Here is an 18,013-nt window from a genome sequence, read left to right on the forward strand (position 1 = left end):
CTCCTCTGTTCCGCTCCATGGTCCGATCACGCATCCCGGCGGAGTTCCTCTGGGCGGCATCTACTGGCTCCCTTGACGCCTTCGAGGAGCAGTGGGCGCTGTCCGGGGTTCTCTGCTCGGTGTCCCCATTAGGTTCCCTCCTTCTGACCCTTTGACCTCACTCCTGTCCCTGTTCTTTTATTAGTTGTCCCCGGCACTCAGTGGGTTCTGTGGCCCTGTGGTTCCTCCCCTTAGGCTGGGGGAGGATCCTTTAGCAGTGGGCGGGCTTCGCCCGCCCACTTCCCAGACACCCAATACGTACTCCTCCTCTGATCCTAACTTCGTTCTACGAAATGTTTTGCCCGGGTCGGATCCAATCAGGAGCCCGGGGCCTTTGGCCCCGCCCCCACGTGACTCTTTCAAAACCTGCCCCTTTGTTTGAGCTGCTGTGTATGTACTGAAAGTCCCTGGCAAGAGGCAAGCGGAGCCGGTGGCGGCTTCTGGGGGGTGCCTCTGTACATCCAGCTCCTCCATGGTGCGGGCAACTTATCGTCCCCCTAGCCTCCTCCCGGTGCATGCGACTTACCAGCACTCCTGCTGCCGGTGGATGTAATTTACTCTCCCACCCATCCTGCCCACTGCATGCAATATACCCCCCTTCCTGCTCCTGCTTGCGGTGCACACTTCCCTCTGCAACTGCTGTACCCGGTGAGTCCTGGTTGCTGCACCTCCTTCCTCGCCCAGTCGATCCTGCCCCTGCTGCATACACTGACCTCAGTTCTATTTTTTCCCTACCCCCGGTGTATGTACCTCCCCAGGAGCTGTGTCCCTAACCCCTTCCCCGGTGCAAGCCCCCACGACGCTGATCGGTGCCGCTTGCCCCGGCGGTCCTCATGGCCCGCAGAGCTGTGCCGCCCTCCCTCTGGTCTGGGAGCGACCGAGTGCGGATCGGGGAGCGGCTTCAGGCAAGCCTCGCCGGGATTCTGGAGCTGGGGCTGCTGAGAGAGACGCAGAAGGGAACCGTGGAAAGCGCCCTGGGCATCGGGGAGCCGGCGGGGGCTGTCCCAGGGGGGCAGCGACAGGTGAGAGCGGAGGGGGGGAATGCATGGGCCAGGGGAGGGATTGTTTGGTTTAGTATGCGGGTTGAGGTGGTGCTGGTGGCCTGTGATTTACAGGAGATTACATGATCTGGCCTTAAACTCTGTGACTCAGCGGGAGGGGCTGATTATGGGCGGGGGGAGTACAGGTGGCCAAGGGAGTGGAGCATGGGTGGCTGGGGTACAAGTAGGGGAACTTGAGCTAAGTGTATGGGATGGGGGCACAGGAAGAGTGTGGGGGATGGGGATGGCTCTGGGTTAGGAGTGGGATGTGGGGGAGGAACATGGGAGCTGGAGTAGGAGTGCGTGGGGGGGGGAGCAATGGTTGATGTAACTATGGTGTTATTGGAGGTGTGATGGTGCAGGACTGGGGGAGCAATATGGGCGCTGGGGCATGAGTGAAAGGGCAGAGGGGTATGCTGGAAGGGAAGGGGCAATGGTTGCTGTGACCATGGGGAGGTTGGTTGCAGGGTTATGGTCCAGGGGAGTCCTGAGGGGCCAGGATACAAGTGGGGAAGCTGGAGGGCTCAAGGGCTTTGAGCAGGCTGGCATCCCCAGGACTCTGCCCTGCGATAGTGTGTGCTCCAGTTGGAGAAAAACATTCTTTTTGCAGCAAACGAACCAGGAAAACTTCCCAAATGCAACATCTTTCAGTCTGTGGAACAACCCTGGGGGCTGCCAATGCAGACCCAAGCTGCGCCTCTCCAGCCCTATGCCCCACCTCTGGGAGTGGCTCAAATGGCTTAAGGGAAGGCACAAGAAATTCCAGTGTGGAGCACTGTGTCCTGCCCATGAGGAACCCCCTGCTCTCTTAGGGGCTGGGTTGTGCCCTGAGGAGTCTGCATCCCTAATAGCCTCTTCTCCTTTCTGACATACCTGGGCATTTTCCCATTATCCAAAGATGGGTCCAGCCCTTTTGTGAATCTTGCTAGGCTCTTGTCCCTCGTCATATATTGTGGCAGTGAGTTCCAGAGATTAATTCAGTGCTTGTTTCCTTTCTTTGGTGTTAAATGTATTGCCTCTTTAATTTCACTCAATGTCTCTTTGTTCCTGCATCAACTGTGGGGGTGAATGGAGTCCCCAGTCTGCCTTCTCTATGCCAGTTACCATTTTGTGAACTCCCTGATGTCCCTTATCTGAACTAAACAGCCCCAGTCTCTTACTGAAGTCTCTACCTGTTTTCTAATTCTGGCTTGTATTTGCACCTCTCCCAATTCCACTTCCTCCTTTTTGTGCATAAAGTTTGTGTAGCAGCTCTCTGGCATGTGGAGGAGTTGGTAGGTTCATAGCCTGATGCTGAACAGTCTGTTTTGTGAGTTGTTTCTTGTAAATTCTCTTTAGTCACTGCTTGAATGCAGCCACATCTGGTGTGGGCTGAGAAAGCTTATCCAACAGCACATTGCAATGCTGCTCAACAGCTTAGAAGAGGAAAAGAGAGGAAAAGAGAATCCATTATCCCTCTTAGACTGTCTCATCATATAGAACGCATGCAGTGTTGTAGTCATATTGGTCCTAGGATATTGGAGAGACAAGGTGGGGGAGGTAATATATTTTATTTGACCAACTTCTCTTGGTGAGAGAGACAAGCTCTTGAGCTTACATCGAGCTCTTCTTCAGGTCTGGGAAACGTACTCAAAGTGTCACTGCTAAGTACAAGGTGGAACAGATTGTTTAGTGTAAGTAGTTACATATTTCAAGGCACCATTCAAGATGAAGTGGCCTGTTAATGACTTATGCTAAAAATCTGTTCAGTCTTATATTTAGTGGTGACGCTCTGAGGCCATGTCTACGCTACAGAATTATAGACCTACCACAAGTAATTACTTTGCTTATGTCCGTCTATGCCAGGGGTCAGCAACCTACGGCACGCATGCCAAAGGCGGCATGCAAGCCGATTTTTACTGGCATGCTGTTGCCAGCCAGGATCCCGGCCGCTGGCCCTGCTCAGCCCACTGCCTGCCTGGGTGAACGGAATCCTAGGCCATCAGTGGGCTGAGTGGGGCTGACGGCCAGGACCCCACCTGGCAGGAGCTGGCAGCCAGAACTCCAGACTGTCAGCTGGCCTGAGCCGCTCAGCCCGCTGCCGGTCTGGGGTTCCGGCCCTGCTCAGTCTGCTGCCAGCCTAAATGGACGGAACCTCAGGCCGGCAGCACCTGAGCGGGGTTGGCGGCCGGGACCCTGGCTGGCAGGGGCCTGCAGATGGAACCCCAGACTGGCAGCGCGCTGGGCCGCTCAGCCCGCTGCTGATCTGGGGTTCCGTCTGTTGGCCCCTGCCAGACGGGGTCCCTGCCGCCAGCCCTGTTCAGCCTGCTGCCAGTCTGGGGTTCTGTCAGGGGCTCCTGTAAATGTAAAATTTATTTTGGCATGGGAAACCTTAAATTACTGAAGACTTGGCACGTCACATCTCAGCAGTTGCCGACCCCTGGTCTATGCTTTGCGCTTTGTGTATGTGGTGCATGTTCTCCCCAGGAGCACTTGTATCGATTATACTGTCAGCATGGGGCAGCTCCTGAAAGCTAGTGACAGTTGACATGAGCAGCACAATGTCTACGCTGACACTGCATCGACTGACTACATCGACCGTGACTCTATGCCGCTTGTGGAGGTGGAGTTATTAATTCAGCATAGCGGGGCAGTTACATTGGCAGGAATGAAATTTAAGTATAGACACTTCCATAGTTAGGCTGATATAAGCTGCCTTGGCTCAGCCTAAGGCTGTAATGCAGACCAGACCTGAGTACATTTCCCAGACCTGAGGAAGAGCTCAGCGTAGCTTGAAAGCTTATATCTCTCCCCAGTGGAAGTTGGTTCAATAGAAGATATTACCTCACCCATCTTGTCTCTCATCATATAGGAGGCAGCGTTTTGTGCCTCCCTCATCTGCCCTGTGCCACAGGACCTAACTAAGGGGTGGCGTGTGCTCTGCCATACAGGGGCTGCACTGTTTGCGTTTCTCAGCCTGCTTTGCCTGGAATGGATGTGCCCTCATTTGTACAGTCAAAGCCCTAGAATGGGGGAGTTGGAGCCTGTGGGGCTTCAGGGGAATTCTTGGCATCTCTTCTGACTTTTTGTCCTGAGGCTGGGAGCTGAGCTGCAGGGAGAGGGATTCAGGCCTAGGCTGCTGACCTGGCCTTGACAGGTTGGTCTCTGTGGATTTGGCTTGCAGGGAGGCGGCGTTGGCTGGTCAGGCCCTGTATATATTAGAGGAAACAAACCACCTGTTGTTTACAGTGCTCACTTGCTTCCTGCCTGGCTATCCTCCCAGCCCAGGTCTGCGCTGGCGTGGGCAGTGCCAGCTTCTCTGTCCCCTTCCTGGCGTCATTCAAGAGCAAATAGCAGAACCAGAGTCTTCTCGTAATAAGAAATGGGGGAAACGTCGACTAGCCAGCTCCAGTGTAAACTAACCCTGGGACAGGCAGCAGGCTGCTCCCTCCATCCCTGCTCTGCACACCTGGCATGCAGGGGGATGGGAAATAGGGGGGAGCTGCCCCGGGGCAGCCCGGCTGGTGCATGCCTGCTCATGCACAGTATTGCACACAGCTGTGCCTTTACTGAGGGGAAGAGGATGTCTGAACAGCTGGGAGCCTGCGACCTGCCCCCTCCCATGGACAGCAGTGAGGCCAGACTTGGCTTTCAGGACCAGCCTGGCTTAAGGCCAGCAGAGGCTTTGAATAACCAAATGGGTTGGGTGGAGGCATTGAGTCAGGGGCAGGTGGCAGAAATATCAGTGTGGTCTGGCTGTTCTCCAAGGTGCACGTGTGGACCCTCCATGCACACCTGGGGCACCTCAGCAAGCCCCTGCCTGCGTGCCCCTCCCCCCAAACCTTGAAATCTTGTACATGCCCCCTCCGTTCTGCCTGTGCAGAGCATGTCTCTCCGCTTCAGTAGGTAAGATGGAGGCGGGGGGGCAGGGCTCACACAAAGGCAACAGCTGCCCAGCCTGGGAGGGATGGAGCTGAGTGAAAGGCAGAAAGGGGCCTCCGGGCTCATGTTTCACTCCTGCCACCAGCTTGGCTCTGGGGCCCTCCCCACTCTTCCTCACAGCCTGCCCTAGCCTGGCTGTTAGTGGGGTTTGGGGGAAGTCCCATTCTCCTCTCCCATTCCCGCCCCCCCCGCCACACACACACACACACACTCTGGGCCCTGCAGGGGAGGCCAGGCATGTGGGAAAGTAGGGATGATGCTATGGAGCATGCTCCCTAATGGAACAGGTCACCCTGGCTGCTGCTGGGGGCCGCGGCGCAAGGCTTGGGTGTATCTGGGGCTATGGGCTGGTGTGGGTTGGAGGGGGCAGCATCTGCTTCCACTGTGATTTCCCTCCACCCCTACCATATTGCCTCACTGTTTTTTTACCCTCTTGAACCCCAGGGTCCAATAAAACCTGAGCCAGCCCCTCCTCTTGGGGGGAAGCCACAGGGCCCCCCAGCTCCACGTCAGCCAAGATATAGATCTGCAAACATCTCTGGGGTAAGAATGACAGGGCCAGCCTCCTCCCCCGCCCATGAAGGAAGAGGGATGGATGGGAGATTGAGGTAAAGTGCAGGGAACTGGGGAAGGTTGTGATCTTATCAGTACTTCTAATCATCAGCCTGAGGTCAAGGTGCATCATCTCTTGGCCTCCTGAACTCCTCACCTGGCTGTCTCTGCCGCTGCTTCCCAGTTCCTGGGGTGGGCAGGGAGGCCCCTGCCTGCCAAATCCTGTCCATCTGGGAGAGAGCAATGATATGGGGAGAGGGGGCTAAGACACTCTTTGCTGGGGATGTAGTGGCCAGGTTGTATGCCACGCTCACACCTGGAGGGAGATTGGGAGCAGCTTGCCCTCCCTTAACCTCCCATCCATTGTGCCTCTGGGCTGTTTCCCAGCTAGGGATGTGTCTAAAGCTGCTGTTTGCCTAGTGGGTTGAGCACCCAGCTGTGTGCAGGACTCCTGGGTTCCCTTCTCAGCAGGACCGGCGCTAGTGTTTTTAGCGCCCTAGGCGCACAGCCATTTAGCCGCCCCGCACACTGGTCCTACGGCTCCGGTGGACCTGCCGCAGTCGTGCCTGCGGAGGGTCCGCTGGTCCGCGGCTCCGGTGGAGCTGCCAGCTGCATGCGGTCCACCAGAGCTGCGGGACCAGGGGACCCTCCACAGGCATGATTGCGGCAGGTCCACCGGAGCCACCTGTCACCCCGGCAAAATGCCGCCTCCCAATAATCCTGGCACCCTAGGCGATTGCCTAGGCCTCCTAAATGGAAGTGCTGGCCCTGCTTCTCAGCACTGCTGCTTGGTCTGTGCCACCTAGGGCAGGTTCTGTCTCTACCTGCCACTGTAAGGGAGGTTGATGCTGCCTGACTCCCCTGGGAGCTGTGGGGGCTAATGGGCAGGTTGCTCTGAGTCTGGGAAGCACCAACAATAGCTTTGTGGAGCTCATTCAGCAGTGGGCTCCCTTCTCCCTTGGGCAGCTGCTGTTTGGGGCAGGGCCAGGCTTCTGGCTCATTGGGGCACTAAAACCTAGACATGGCACACAAGCTGCAGCTTAGAATTGGTTTAAAACCTGATAGGGCTAAACCAGCACCACCCGTGTGTGCGGATGCAGGAAACTGGTTCTGTCCCTTCAGCCTCCTCCTGTAAATGTGCCTCCAGCAGTGGCACCACCCTGAGCCAGATTTGAATCAGTGGGAAGCCACGCCTGCAGCAGCAATCGGTACCGCAATAATTTAGTTCAACCTGTGCAACTCCCCGTGTGGACCAGAGCTTACTGGAGTGCAGTGCCAGTACAAACGGGGGGAAGGGGCCTGCTCTCCTGGGGGGAGGAAGGGTCTTCTGCAGTGATGGGTGGGGCATCTGATCTCCAAAGGGTTCCAGGGGTCTCTGTGGTGCCCAGAACAGCGATTGAAGGGAGCCCCCTCAAAGGGGGAGGGTTCTCTGTGAGATGGGGGCCTTGATCTCGCTCAGGTAGCAGGGTCTGTTCAGTGCCCAGCAGGCAGGAGGAAGGAGTCTGGGGCAGAGTCGTGGGACTGTGCAGTACCCAGTGCCATGGAGGAGGCCCAGTCATAGTTGGGGATGTGCTCTGCCCAGCTCCTTGCGGAGACACAGGGCTGGGGCTGGCCCTGGATGCCAGGGCCCCGAGTGGCTGGTGGGTTTGGTGACATATCTCTGACTAACCCTGTTCATGCTTCTGCCACAGCAGGGATGGGGCAGCCTGGGGGCTAAGGAACCACTGCCCCCAGCTAAGCTGGACCGGAGCAAGTCTGAGGACCTGCTGGGCATCCCTGAGAAGCCATGTATCTCCTACTGCTCCTCCGAGAGCATCGATGTGGGGCGCCAGGCCGGGAACAGGGACAGCAGAATGCCAGTGATGAGCCTGGCCTTGAGAACCGCCGGCTCCAGCGAGCAGTTGCTGCTCCCCAAGAGGCCCAGGGCACAGGCAGAGCCTAGCTTCACTGCACCAGAGACCTCAGAGGCCGACTCCAGGCCCAGCTCAGGTATGTCCAGCCGGGATTTGGGCCCTGGCAACCAGGAGCGAGAAGGCACCAGGGCCTGCTCGTCCTGGGTGGAGTGTGATGCGAGCAGAGCCTCCGAGCTGGGCCATGTATCCTGTCAGGATCATCCTCTACAACCCAGAGTCCCTGGGACTTGTTAATGGGGGACTTGGCGGGAGGAGAGGCCCATCCTGTTCGGGGCTGATGTGGGGAGAGATAAGGACAACTGGTCCCGTGCAGTGAACCTCTCCTCTTGCCCCAGGGTTCTACGAGACCAGCGAGATGGGCTCCCTGTCCGACTCCTCCACGTCCATGCACAGCGAGTGCCCGGGGGGCTCGCATTGCAGCGTCGGTTCACTCTCCCACCTCCCAGGCCTACGGGACAGTGGCTGTTCACGGCCACGCTCCACCGACGAGGCCACCGTCAGGCTTCTCGACCTCCGACTGCAGCGGGTAATGGCACCCAATGCTCCCAGCAGTCCCCATGCTGCTGCCAGGAGACCAGTCTCAACAGGTAAGAAGGAAACGGCTGGCTCAGGGTGCGGAGCCCTGCTGCCAGCCATTAGGATCCTGGGAGTAACAAGGTGGGGACATCACCCTGAACCTGGCAGTGGGGAGCTGACTGATTCTAACTTCCCCATTCCCACGGGGGCTCTGGACACCCTGCCAGGTGCCATTCATGCCCCCGGACTAATGGCAGGGTCAGTGCAGGACTGTCCCATCCCACCTGTTCTCTGATTTTCTGCATCCCAGGCAGGGGTGGGCCCTGCCTGCTCCCCACTGCCTCACAGATACTCCAGGAGTATTGCGCTGAGTTGTCACAGATCTCAAGACCAGGAAAGTGCATTCTGATGGGCCAGGCTGGACAGCCTGGCCCAGGGACTCCTGTATGTAGCTTGCCACTCATGGCTGAGCTAGAGCATGCCTTCAACGCCTGGTCTGCACTAGAAGCGCTTGGCGGTGTAAAACCCCACCCCCTAACGAGTGTAGTTCACCCCAGTGCAGCTGCAGTTATACTGCATAAAGGTGCCATACCCCAGGACAATTTATTCCAGGAACAGCTAGATCAGGTCAGTGTAACCACATCCCCATTGGGGAAGGGAGGCTGTATGCTTTCACTACACCAGTGTGACTACAGTGAACAAGGCCTTAGAATCCTGGGCTTAATTTACAGCCTCCACTCCATGTCCCACTCTCCCTTGTGATGGGGAATCAACCAACTCCCTGGGTCTGTTAAATGGCTAATCACTCTCCCTTTTAACAATGTGCTTTCCATCTGGTCCGAGGCCAGGTCTGTGGTGGGAGCATGTTGCCGGTGTAGCTATCCCCATAGGTTGTCCCTGTGTACTACACCAGCAAAACACTCTGAGCGTCGCTCCTCCTTAGACTGGCAAAATGGCTCTTGTGCCAGCGTAGTTTATTCCAGACCCACTGAGGGCATGCAGCTCTACTGGCAAATGGCCTTTTTGGGTGGCAAAACTGCAGCTATGCTTGGGCTTTTGCTGGCACAGCTATGTTAAGTGAAGGATGATTTTTTTCCACCTTTCTCCCTGACAGAGTTGTGCTGGCAAAAGCCCTAGTGTAGACACAGTTATACCAGCTAAAAAGGCCTCTTGCTGGGGAGACTGGTCTAAGCTGCACCTCCACTAGAAGGGACTGCTGGGGTAGCTATGCCGGTATATCTGTACCAGCTGACCCCTCCTAGTGGGGACAAGGCCCTGGTCTCGAGGCAGGTTTTCAGCCTTCGACTTGTTCTCCTAGCTCTCCTCTCAACTCGTTGTTGCCCCGGGATCCCTGCCAGTGCCTGTGGTCACCCCCAGGTCACCACTTAGCCAAGCTGTGTCCAGCTCAGATACTGGGTCCAGTCTGGTACAGCCAAGCCCCATATCATGCAGGGAAGATTGGTCCAAGCACCTGTCTCTGATCCAGGATGCCTGCTCTCTACTGTCTCCACAGGTGACCTGGAGTTCCTGCTGAACCTGGGTGAGCTCTCTCCAGCCTTCCCTCCGAGCTTGCAGCTCCTGCAATACAAGTGCGACCTGGTGTCCCGCAGCACCAGCGAGATCTACCACTACCCCAGCCCATTGCATGCCGTGGCCTTGCAGAGCCCACTCTTTACCAGCGGCCTGTCCCGGGGCCCATCCCAGGAGGACCTCAGTGAGCGGGCAGCCATCCCCACTGTGCAGGAGGGCTCTCCCCAGAGTGGGACAGCCCCCTCCGAGGAGCAGCGCCAGGTCCAGCTGGACCGTTACATCGCCAAGCTGGTGCTGAGGTACAGGTGTCGGTCGCCGGCTAGCCGCACAGAGCCTGGCTACCTGGCAGGGCACCAGAAGAGCCAGTCCATGTCATCAGTCTGTGGCTCCCCGCTGGGAGCTGGGCCACTCCCTGGCTGGAAAATCCGCAGGCGCATTTCTACCTGCTCCCACCTCCGCTCTCCAGAGGGGCCCAACAGCTCCCAGGCCCTGGATGGCCCAAGAGGCCGGGGCTCCACTGCCTCCTCTGTGGGGTCCAGCGAGCGATCAATCGGGTTGCTCCTGGAGCAGCTCTCACTGTGCCGGGAGCAGCCAGAGGGAGCCGGCTGGGCTGAGGCCTCGTCCTGTCATCCCCATGTGGTCAGGGTCAGGGCCTTCTCCAGGAAGGCCCTTGGAACAGAGCGGGAGCGGCTGTACAAGGGCAAGCATGCCTCGCGGGAGTTGGTGAAGGCAGGCGAGGGTGCAGAGCGCAGCTGGCTCAGCCCGCGGGAGCTGTTTCGCAGGATCAGCCTCCGGCGCAGGCCAGCTCTCCGGGCAGAGGGCGGGAGCCGCTGCAGCTCAGAGGTGAACGTCCGCTCACCAAGGCCTGTGTATCGCTGCAGCTCCCAGTGCTGCCTGGAGCCCCCAGGGAGACAGAAGTGGGCATCCGTCCTGGAGATCTCCAGCCAGGCCCTGGGGAGGCCAAAAGCCGAGCCCTTCCCCCCACCAAGCTGCCAGCTGGCCTTCTCCACAGACTCCTGCTTCCCTGATGGCAGCCAGCTGGAGCTGCAGCCACAGCAGGTTGAGGGCAGCAGTGCCTCCAGCCTCAGTGAGGTGGATGCTGTCAGCCTGAATGGGGATTGGCGACTGCGGCAACTGGGCCCACCCAGGGCCCGCCTGCTCCACACCTCTGCCACACTGGATTCCAGCAACATGGCCATGACCAGCTTCAAACTACACAGGACTCGCTCCTTCAAGGAGCTGAAGAGGATGGTGAGTCGTTCCCTAAGGCCTCTGGCTCCCAAGGCCAGCGGAGCCTCCAAGTGACCTCCTCTAGCTGCAGGCTGCTCCCAAAAGCCATGTGGCAAAAACCCCAGCTAGCCCCATCCTTTGGGGGGGACCCCGTTTACTGGGACTGCAAGCTCTGCCTGCCTTCTCCCCGCGGAGTCTTCACCGTCCCCTCTTCATGTCTCTTCTCTGTGGAATTGGCAGGGCCTGGTGCTTCACCGACCCTGATCGCCAACAAGTTGCAGAGGCAATTTAGAATCAGCCCCTGCCCCAATGCTGGCAGAACTGCAGTGACAAGGCTGGCACAGGGGCACCCTCTCCCTGCAGTATGGACAGGCCAGAGCAGCCTTCTCCCTGAGAGGCAGGGAGCTTGAAATGGCCCCCCAACTTCTAAGGGTGAGAGGGGGCAGGAGCCACACTAGGCTCTAGGGACTGTATCTGGGCCCCTAGTGTGGGCTTGAAATCAAATGTTTAACAGGTACCATGGGCCCCTGCATCTCCCATAACCTAGGTGTGTCTGGGTGCTGTTGTCTGCCCAGCTGCAGCGGGCAGGTGCTCTGTGTAGGCGGAGCTGCCCAGCTCTAGCTGCACCAAGGAGCCTCATTGCTGATGTCAATTCTAAGTGGAAAAAAATAAAATAAAAAACGAATGTGAAGGATTTGGAGGGTGTTTTAGAACCGGGGGGCGAGGGGGGGAAGGCATCTGCTGGACTGGCAAGGGCAGGATCTCAGAGCCCCACCTGTGTTAAATGCTGGCCAAGAAGGCAGCAGGCTCGTGCTCTCTCTCTCTCCATGCATAGGCTGTTTTATGAGCATGGGTGCTCACATGCAACCCTTCCCTGGCTGTTACAGCCAAGCCCTGTATTTCATTAGTTGCTGTGGCCTTAGCCTTGGCTGGGGGTGCAACCCAGTCGGCTGTTGGCAAAATCCCTATGCACTCCTTACCTTAATGCCCCCATCTTACTGGGGGACAGAGGATAGGATCCTTGCTGTTGTTGGGAGGACTTACCCTAAGGGCAGCATTTAGAATAAGTCCAGGCAGCACCTGTGTGAACTGGACCCCCTGCTCTATTTCATGCTGCTGCCTGTCAGATGCTGCTTGTATTAACCCCATGCCAGCTGCCTCCATGCTAATAACTCCCCCTCAGAGCCCAGCACTTGTCCCTGGAGCTGGGAGCAACCCCCAGCTGGAAGGTGCTTCTCTAGGTGAAATTCAGTAGCCTCAGCCTGTGCATCACATGAGGTTTACCAGGTGTGTGGGCCCAGGGGCTGGCCTGCACAGGAGAGACCTTCCACTGCTTTCTCACAGGCTCCTTGCACCCTGTGACTTGGCCTTCCTGGCCCTTGCTTCATAACTCCTGCTGGTGCCCTGTTGGCTTGTGCATTAATTCTGGGCCTAGGAGGGAGAGGAGAAAGACCCACCAACAGTAGTGCTGCCCTCCCTGAACCTCTCACCTGCATATCCCTTGCTTAGGGAGGGGTTGGCTGTTGCTCTTGGAGAAAAGGGAATAAACAAGGGGGATAGTAAAGGGTTGGCCCCTTTACTGCATGAGATAGAGTCACAGACTGTTTAAGGCCATAGCAGGCAACTGGATCATCAGGCATGAGGCACCAACTAGAGTAATTCACTCTGTTCCCCCTGCATTGAATCCTTGGGTTTGACTAAAGCATCTTCCAGACAGGCCGCCTGAGAGTCTGGAAACCTCAGGATATGGAGGAATCTACCCCCTAATTGGGAGTTGTTCCAGTGGTAAATCACCCTCCCTGGGAAAAATGTGGCCCTTAATCAAGTCACCTGTCTCTTTACTAAACAAAGCGAGCGCCATCAGTTTCTCTGGGTTAGGCACTTCTCTTGCCCTCAAATAGAGTCTGTGGCTCTTCCCTGCATGCTGGCCAGGGCCCTGCTTAAAATGTGCATTGCAAAACGATGCAGGATTCTGGGATCAGTCTCCCCAAGGCCACACCTAGGCAGCTTGTTGGGGGTATAGATGGGAGTGTGGCCTTTCTGAGATATTCTGTAATGACCTGCCGGGCTCTGCTACAGCTGCAATACCTTCTCTCCCATTTCATAGGGCTGCAAAGAAGCACCCACTTCTCCAGTCAGCTGTTTATGTCTCCTGCATGAGCCTTGCCCTGTTCTTTTTGCATGACACCACACAGAGAAGGGAGAGAACTTGGCCCTGACATGAGCCATGGCACCTGCTTCACAGTGGCACAGCCAGCAAGGGCAAGAGAGTCACTTACCTGCTCAGGAAGGGAACTAGGGATGTCTCAGGCTTGGATTTGGCCAGGGCAGGCTGAGCATAATAAATGCAGGGACTGGTCTGTGCCACGGCTGACGTACAATGCAGAGGCCTTGGCTACTTACAAAGTGGTTGAATTAAAGTGCAGCAAGACCCTGTGTGGAGTGCTCTTGGCAGCTCCTAATCTGCTTCAACTGGAGTGTCCACATGGAGCTCCGCAGCTGTTCAAGTGAACCAGTCTTCACTGGTGTTGCCCTGGGGGCCCTCCTCAAGTGTGGCCTACACGCCTGGCAGATCAATGGGCCCAGCTGGCCTGAGATTCTATGCCTCTGTGGCATAGTTTATAATGAGACTCCTGCCCCAGCTGCAACAACCCCCCCTCTCCCTCTGCCAGAGAAATGGATCTGGGCAGCAGGTTAGTCGTGCCACCTCCTCCTCCGTCCCCCATATCCCAGGCTGCCACCCCCCCTCTGGTCCTTCGGGCACTCCTGGCCCAAGCCATCTGCCCACCATGGATGGCACCCCAGTCAAGGCCACCGAGCCCCTTGGGGTGACAGCCAATGCCAAGTGGCCAGGCCCTGAGCCTGTGGGCATGCTCTTTACCTCCCAGGCAGAGCGGTTGCCCTCCCTTCCAGAGGCACCCCACCCCAAGATTCCACCATGCTGCATGGTCTACTGTGGCTGCAGGTGATGCGCTTGCTGCAATGCCTGTGCCTGGTGTCAGTGAGGACCAGCCTCCTTAGCCCCAAACCCTGGTCAAGAGGTGCCACACCCCAGTAGTTTGGCTGCCAGGGACTTTGGACCCATCCTGCCCCTGTTCCCACCCCAGTCCCTGCTCATAACCTTGCTCCTGTCCCCTCTCCTGCCCCAGCCCCTGATCCTGGCCTTGTTTAAAACAAAACAATCTTCCTGTAGTCCCTAGCGATCTTCGTCAGGCAATCCCACAGCTTTAGCTAGCCCCGGGAGCCTGGGCTTCAAGTTACCTGGCCATGACCCCAGTCACAGGCTCACAGCCCTATGCTCTTATCTCCCTGGAGCAGATGCCAAGACAAGGGGTGGTGGGGCAGGTCCCTGCTCCTGGCTGAGCTGGATCAGCTTGTCACCTGAGAAACCTACACTTCCTACTGGCAGTGGATCCCTGGCTCTTCTATCCTGCCCCTCCGCCCGCGGGGGCTGACTCCAGCAGGCCAGGTGGAGGGGCTTTGTTCATGCTGCACCAGGCACGCCAGTACAGGAGGCTAAGCCCAGCTCTCAGGACAGAGGTGGGTGGGGTCAGCCTCTGGGATGGAGCAGCCCCATGCACTGGCCTCACCGTAGTACTCTTTAGCCTGGGCCCTGGGGCTGAGAAGCTGCAGCAGCACCAGCACTTTGCTGGTGACTTGGTGTTTGCACATTGCAGGGAAAGGAGGGACAAGAGCAAGGAGGGGAGCTGAGAAGAATCAACAGCCCTATTTCCCAACTGTCAGCAGCCTGGGGGGAGCTGTTTGCTTAAGCAGCAGGGAGGAGCCAGGGCATGTGGATGACAGAAATGAAGGATGTTTGCTAGGATGGGAGGGCTGGTGGAGGAGGAGTCAGGCTTGTTGCAGGACCTGACAAAACCGAGCCCTTGGGAAAGAAGACATGAGCCCCCCAGAGCAGATCAACCACCTGGCTGCTTGGAATGAGCCAGACAGTGTGTGCTCCAGGCCCAGCTCTGGTATGAGCAGCCAAAATGTCAAAACCTGAAATGCAGCTGCCCCAACCCCTCATTTCTATCTAAACAGCTGTTGTTGGGGCCTCAGGGGAGCACAGTGTGGGGAGGGGTACGATGCACCACTGCAGTGTGGGGCATAGTGCAGGCACCAGTGCAGCGTGTGCCCTGTCCATGGGATAAGCCACCTCCCTGCACAGTCCCAGTCTAATCCAGGCCCCTCTGCAGCGTGCAGCTGAGGCCCAACGTAAAGCATGAAGTCGCTGCACGAGCCTCAGTGCTGCAGGCTGCAGACAGGGTGAGGAGAGTGGAAATTACTTGTTTGTAAGGGCCAGGTGGGGTGAGGTCATGTGGCTCAGGATAGAAATGACCCAGCTACGATCACTATGGAAATGAGACCAATAGCAGTAGAGCAGGGGGTTAACTTCCCTGAAACAGCCCCCTGCTTCCCAAGTGCTCCCTCTGAAGGAGAGCCCAGGCAGGGAAGGGACAGACACACACACACACACAGTGCAGGGAGACAGGACACTTTATGAAGAGGGCCAGCAGGGTGACAGAGCTAATGATCCAGCCCACGCGCCCTGTGTCTGGCACCACAACCATGGGGTGGTTGAGCCTATGCAGTTGTGACTCTGATGCCCAGGCCCTTGGGAGCAACAGAGAGGACACTGCTTCGCAGACAAGAGAAAGGGGAGCAGTCCAAGCAGGTCCTAGCCAGCAGCCTGGGGTTTCCCCTCTAGCAATCCAGGTCCCAAGTGACCTCATGGGTCCTATGCCATCAAGAGAAAGTCAAACATGTCCCCGTTACCCTGGTGTTATGTCAGTGGGGGTGTCCCTGTGGCCCAGCAGTCTGTCCAGGAAAGGGGGGTGCATCTATATGGCCCTGGAGTTCCGTCCAGGAAAGGAGGGTGCATCCATGTGGTATCTGGTGGGGGGATTTCACTAGCTGAACATCCCCATGTAGAGCTGCTTCTCCTTCTGGTGGTAGGTGCTGAGCTGGGACTCTGTCAGCTTCAGGTACCGCTTGACATTGGCATCTCCATGGAGCAGAGGACAGAAATAGGACAGGCCAAGGTGTGAGATGAATGCCCAAACTCATTCTCTCCCCTTATGCCCTGTCCCCACGGGTGGAAGTGTTAAGCCAGCCTCCTCCTGTGCCCTGATCTCAGTACTCCCTACCCCAGCATCCTCCACCAGCACAAAGCCAGGCACCTGCTGCTAATGCCCCTGCAGCTGAAGAGCTGCTCCCCGCCCCAGAGGTGTCCTCCCAGCCCACCCACAGAGATATCACCAATACCCTCTACTCTCGCCCAGACGTTTACCTGCTGCCAACGCTACTGCACACAACAGCTGTCCCCTGCCCCCAAGAAATGTCCCTGCTGCCTACCCCTGAGAGGTGTCTGCCACCAGTGCTGTTGTATCTGGGCAGCTGTTCCGCCCCCACTGCCCTTTGGCTTGGTGTCACCCTCGGGATGGGATGCAGCAGGACAGGTCCCCTGCTGCGTGGAGACAGGGCCCTGATTCTTCCCAAGCAAAGGTGACTCTCCCAGTCCCCACACCTCCATGAGCGACCCTGCCCCAGCTCACCTCGGGGCTGGCTGCATGAGGCCGCCATGAGATAGTGCCGGGCCTGGTCATAGTCCTGCAGGTGGTAGGTGGCCACGCCGGCGCGGTACAGGGCCTTGGGGTTCTCAGGCTGCCTCTCCAACACCTTGAGACTGTACTCCTTCACCCGCTCGTAGTTCACTGGCTCCATGTGAAGCAAGCAGGCTGGGGGGGTGGGAGAAACAGCACCAGTGAGACGGTGCAAGGGAGCAAGGAGGGTCACTGCCGTAATAGCACAGTGGCATCACTACCACGAGACTAGCATGCACAGATGGAAATAGTGGTGGCAGATCCAGGGCTCAAGTGGCTCCTGGAGTGGAGGGAGATGGTGGTGGATGTGGCACCCAGGGGGCCGAATAGCCCGTGGGGGGTGGGGTGGTGGCAGTGCCAACCAGAGGATGAAGGAGCCCACAAGCAGGGCATGGTGGGGGAGGGTGCACGGCAGGGTGTCACAAAGAAGCAGATTGCACTGCAATGTCACTGGAAAGCTGGGAAACAGTGGTGATGTCACAAGAAGGCAGACACCCCCTGCCACATACCAGCCAGGTTGTTGTAGCAGTCGGTCTGGGTGCCATGCAGTGCCCTCTCCTGCTCAGGCGTCACTGGCGGCTGCTCGCGCCCGAAGGCCTGCAGGGGAGAGGGCACACTGGGGTCCAGCCCTCGCAACTGCAGCAGTGCCCGGTGGTAGCGGCTCACAGCATCCCTGAAGCGCCTCTCCTTGTAGCACCAGTTCCCATCCTCTTTGAACCTCTGGGCCTGCTGGAGCCGCTGGTCCATAGCCTCCCCTGAAGAGCCCTGCACAGAGAGGTGCAGCTGCAAACAGACTCTTCCCAGGAGACATCCTCTTCCCAAACTGACTTGCCTGCCCAAACACCAACTGGCTCTGGGGAGGGGGAGCAGCTAGAACCGTACACAGCATGGAGGAGGTGTGCGTGTCCCAGGGTCTCCCAGGAAAGCAGGGCCAAGTGTCCAGCCCTGGGGTGTTTAATGATCACAGGTAATAACCAGGCCTCAGCTCTGTAGGGAGGGGCCATCTTCTCTCCTCCCCAGTGCAGGACTCTGCTCTATAGGGAGGGCGCAGGGTTTGCTGCCAGCTAGGGGGATGCATGGGGCTATGGGGCTCAGAGCTGTAGGGAGGGTGCATGGTGTAGGGGTCAGTGTGATAGAAGGGGGCTGTTGGAGAAGGGGCTTGGAGCTCGAGGGGGGTGCATGGAGCTGCACCGTTTGGGGGGCACGGGGCTATGGAAGGGCTGCGGGGCTCCGCGTCCTGTCTCGGGGAAAAGGCCGCGCTGCGGCTGGTACCTGCGCAGCCATCCGGGCAGCCGCTCTGGGGCCCCGCGCGCAGAGGCTGATCCGATGCCGCCTCGCTCAGCAGCCGCGGCCGAGCTCCATGCTGCTTCCTGCCCGGCCCAGGAAGCGCGACCGGCCGCGCTGGGCAGGGAGATCAGGCACCATGTGACTGGGCGCCGCGCAGGGCCGGGGAGCCTGGCCCCTGGCAGCAGCCTCCGCTGCCCCAAGAGCTGGGCGGGGCCGGCTGGTGCCATGATCGGGGACTGCCTTGGGCGTGCTGGGGCGAGCCCCCCCAGTCTCTCCCGCTCCTGCGCTGTGTCGCTGTCCGGCCTCCGCCGCTCGGGGGCGCTCACATCCCGCGGTGGGGAGTCGGGCAGACTGCAGCTTTTGCTGCCCCAAATGGCGGGAG

General features: G+C 58.2%; 2 protein-coding genes across 6 annotated transcripts; one reads left to right on the forward strand and one right to left on the reverse strand.

The window, feature by feature from the left end:
• The first annotated feature begins 304 nt into the window (after window positions 1–304).
• Window positions 305–13,138, forward strand: LOC115654281 (dapper homolog 1-like). 4 transcript variants are annotated; one of them, XM_030568298.1, is made up of 7 exons: window positions 305–687; window positions 798–1,061; window positions 5,445–5,543; window positions 7,244–7,541; window positions 7,801–8,052; window positions 9,495–10,762; window positions 12,849–13,138. In XM_030568298.1, the coding sequence occupies exons 2-7, from the start codon at window positions 873–875 to the stop codon at window positions 12,924–12,926; spliced, it is 2,184 nt and encodes a 727-aa protein (XP_030424158.1). In that variant the 5' UTR covers window positions 305–687; window positions 798–872; the 3' UTR covers window positions 12,927–13,138. The 4 variants fall into 4 exon arrangements, with proteins under 4 accessions (XP_030424158.1, XP_030424159.1, XP_030424160.1 ...); XM_030568299.1 differs by having other exon boundaries at window positions 7,247–7,541; XM_030568300.1 differs by lacking the exon at window positions 5,445–5,543.
• Window positions 13,139–15,220: 2,082 nt separating this feature from the next.
• On the reverse strand, window positions 15,221–17,821 carry TTC9C (tetratricopeptide repeat domain 9C). Of its 2 annotated transcripts, XM_030568206.1 has the most exons (4): window positions 17,617–17,821; window positions 16,854–17,109; window positions 16,297–16,479; window positions 15,221–15,746 (listed from the first exon to the last, which is right to left on the reverse strand). In XM_030568206.1, exons 1-4 carry the CDS (start codon window positions 17,626–17,628, stop codon window positions 15,652–15,654), a joined length of 546 nt encoding a protein of 181 aa, XP_030424066.1. In that variant the 5' UTR covers window positions 17,629–17,821; the 3' UTR covers window positions 15,221–15,651. The 2 variants fall into 2 exon arrangements, with proteins under 2 accessions (XP_030424066.1, XP_030424067.1); XM_030568207.1 differs by lacking the exon at window positions 16,854–17,109 and having other exon boundaries at window positions 17,617–17,812.
• Window positions 17,822–18,013: the final 192 nt, after the last annotated feature.

Source organism: Gopherus evgoodei, chromosome 7 (assembly GCF_007399415.2).
Source record: "Gopherus evgoodei ecotype Sinaloan lineage chromosome 7, rGopEvg1_v1.p, whole genome shotgun sequence".
NCBI lineage: Eukaryota > Metazoa > Chordata > Testudines > Testudinidae > Gopherus > Gopherus evgoodei.

Coding starts and splice junctions, on each gene's coding strand:
- TTC9C (XM_030568206.1), bottom strand. Junction 16,480..16,853: donor CTGCTACAACAACCTGGCTG/GTATGTGGCAGG, acceptor CCACCCCCCCAG/CCTGCTTGCTTCACATGGAG. Junction 15,747..16,296: donor CTCATGCAGCCAGCCCCGAG/GTGAGCTGGGGC, acceptor TGCTCCATGGAG/ATGCCAATGTCAAGCGGTAC.
- LOC115654281 (XM_030568298.1), top strand. CDS start 873: ATGGCCCGCAGAGCTGTGCCGCCCTCCCTCTGGTCTGGGAGCGACCGA. Junction 8,053..9,494: donor CAGGAGACCAGTCTCAACAG/GTAAGAAGGAAA, acceptor CTGTCTCCACAG/GTGACCTGGAGTTCCTGCTG. Junction 10,763..12,848: donor TCAAGGAGCTGAAGAGGATG/GTGAGTCGTTCC, acceptor CCCATTTCATAG/GGCTGCAAAGAAGCACCCAC.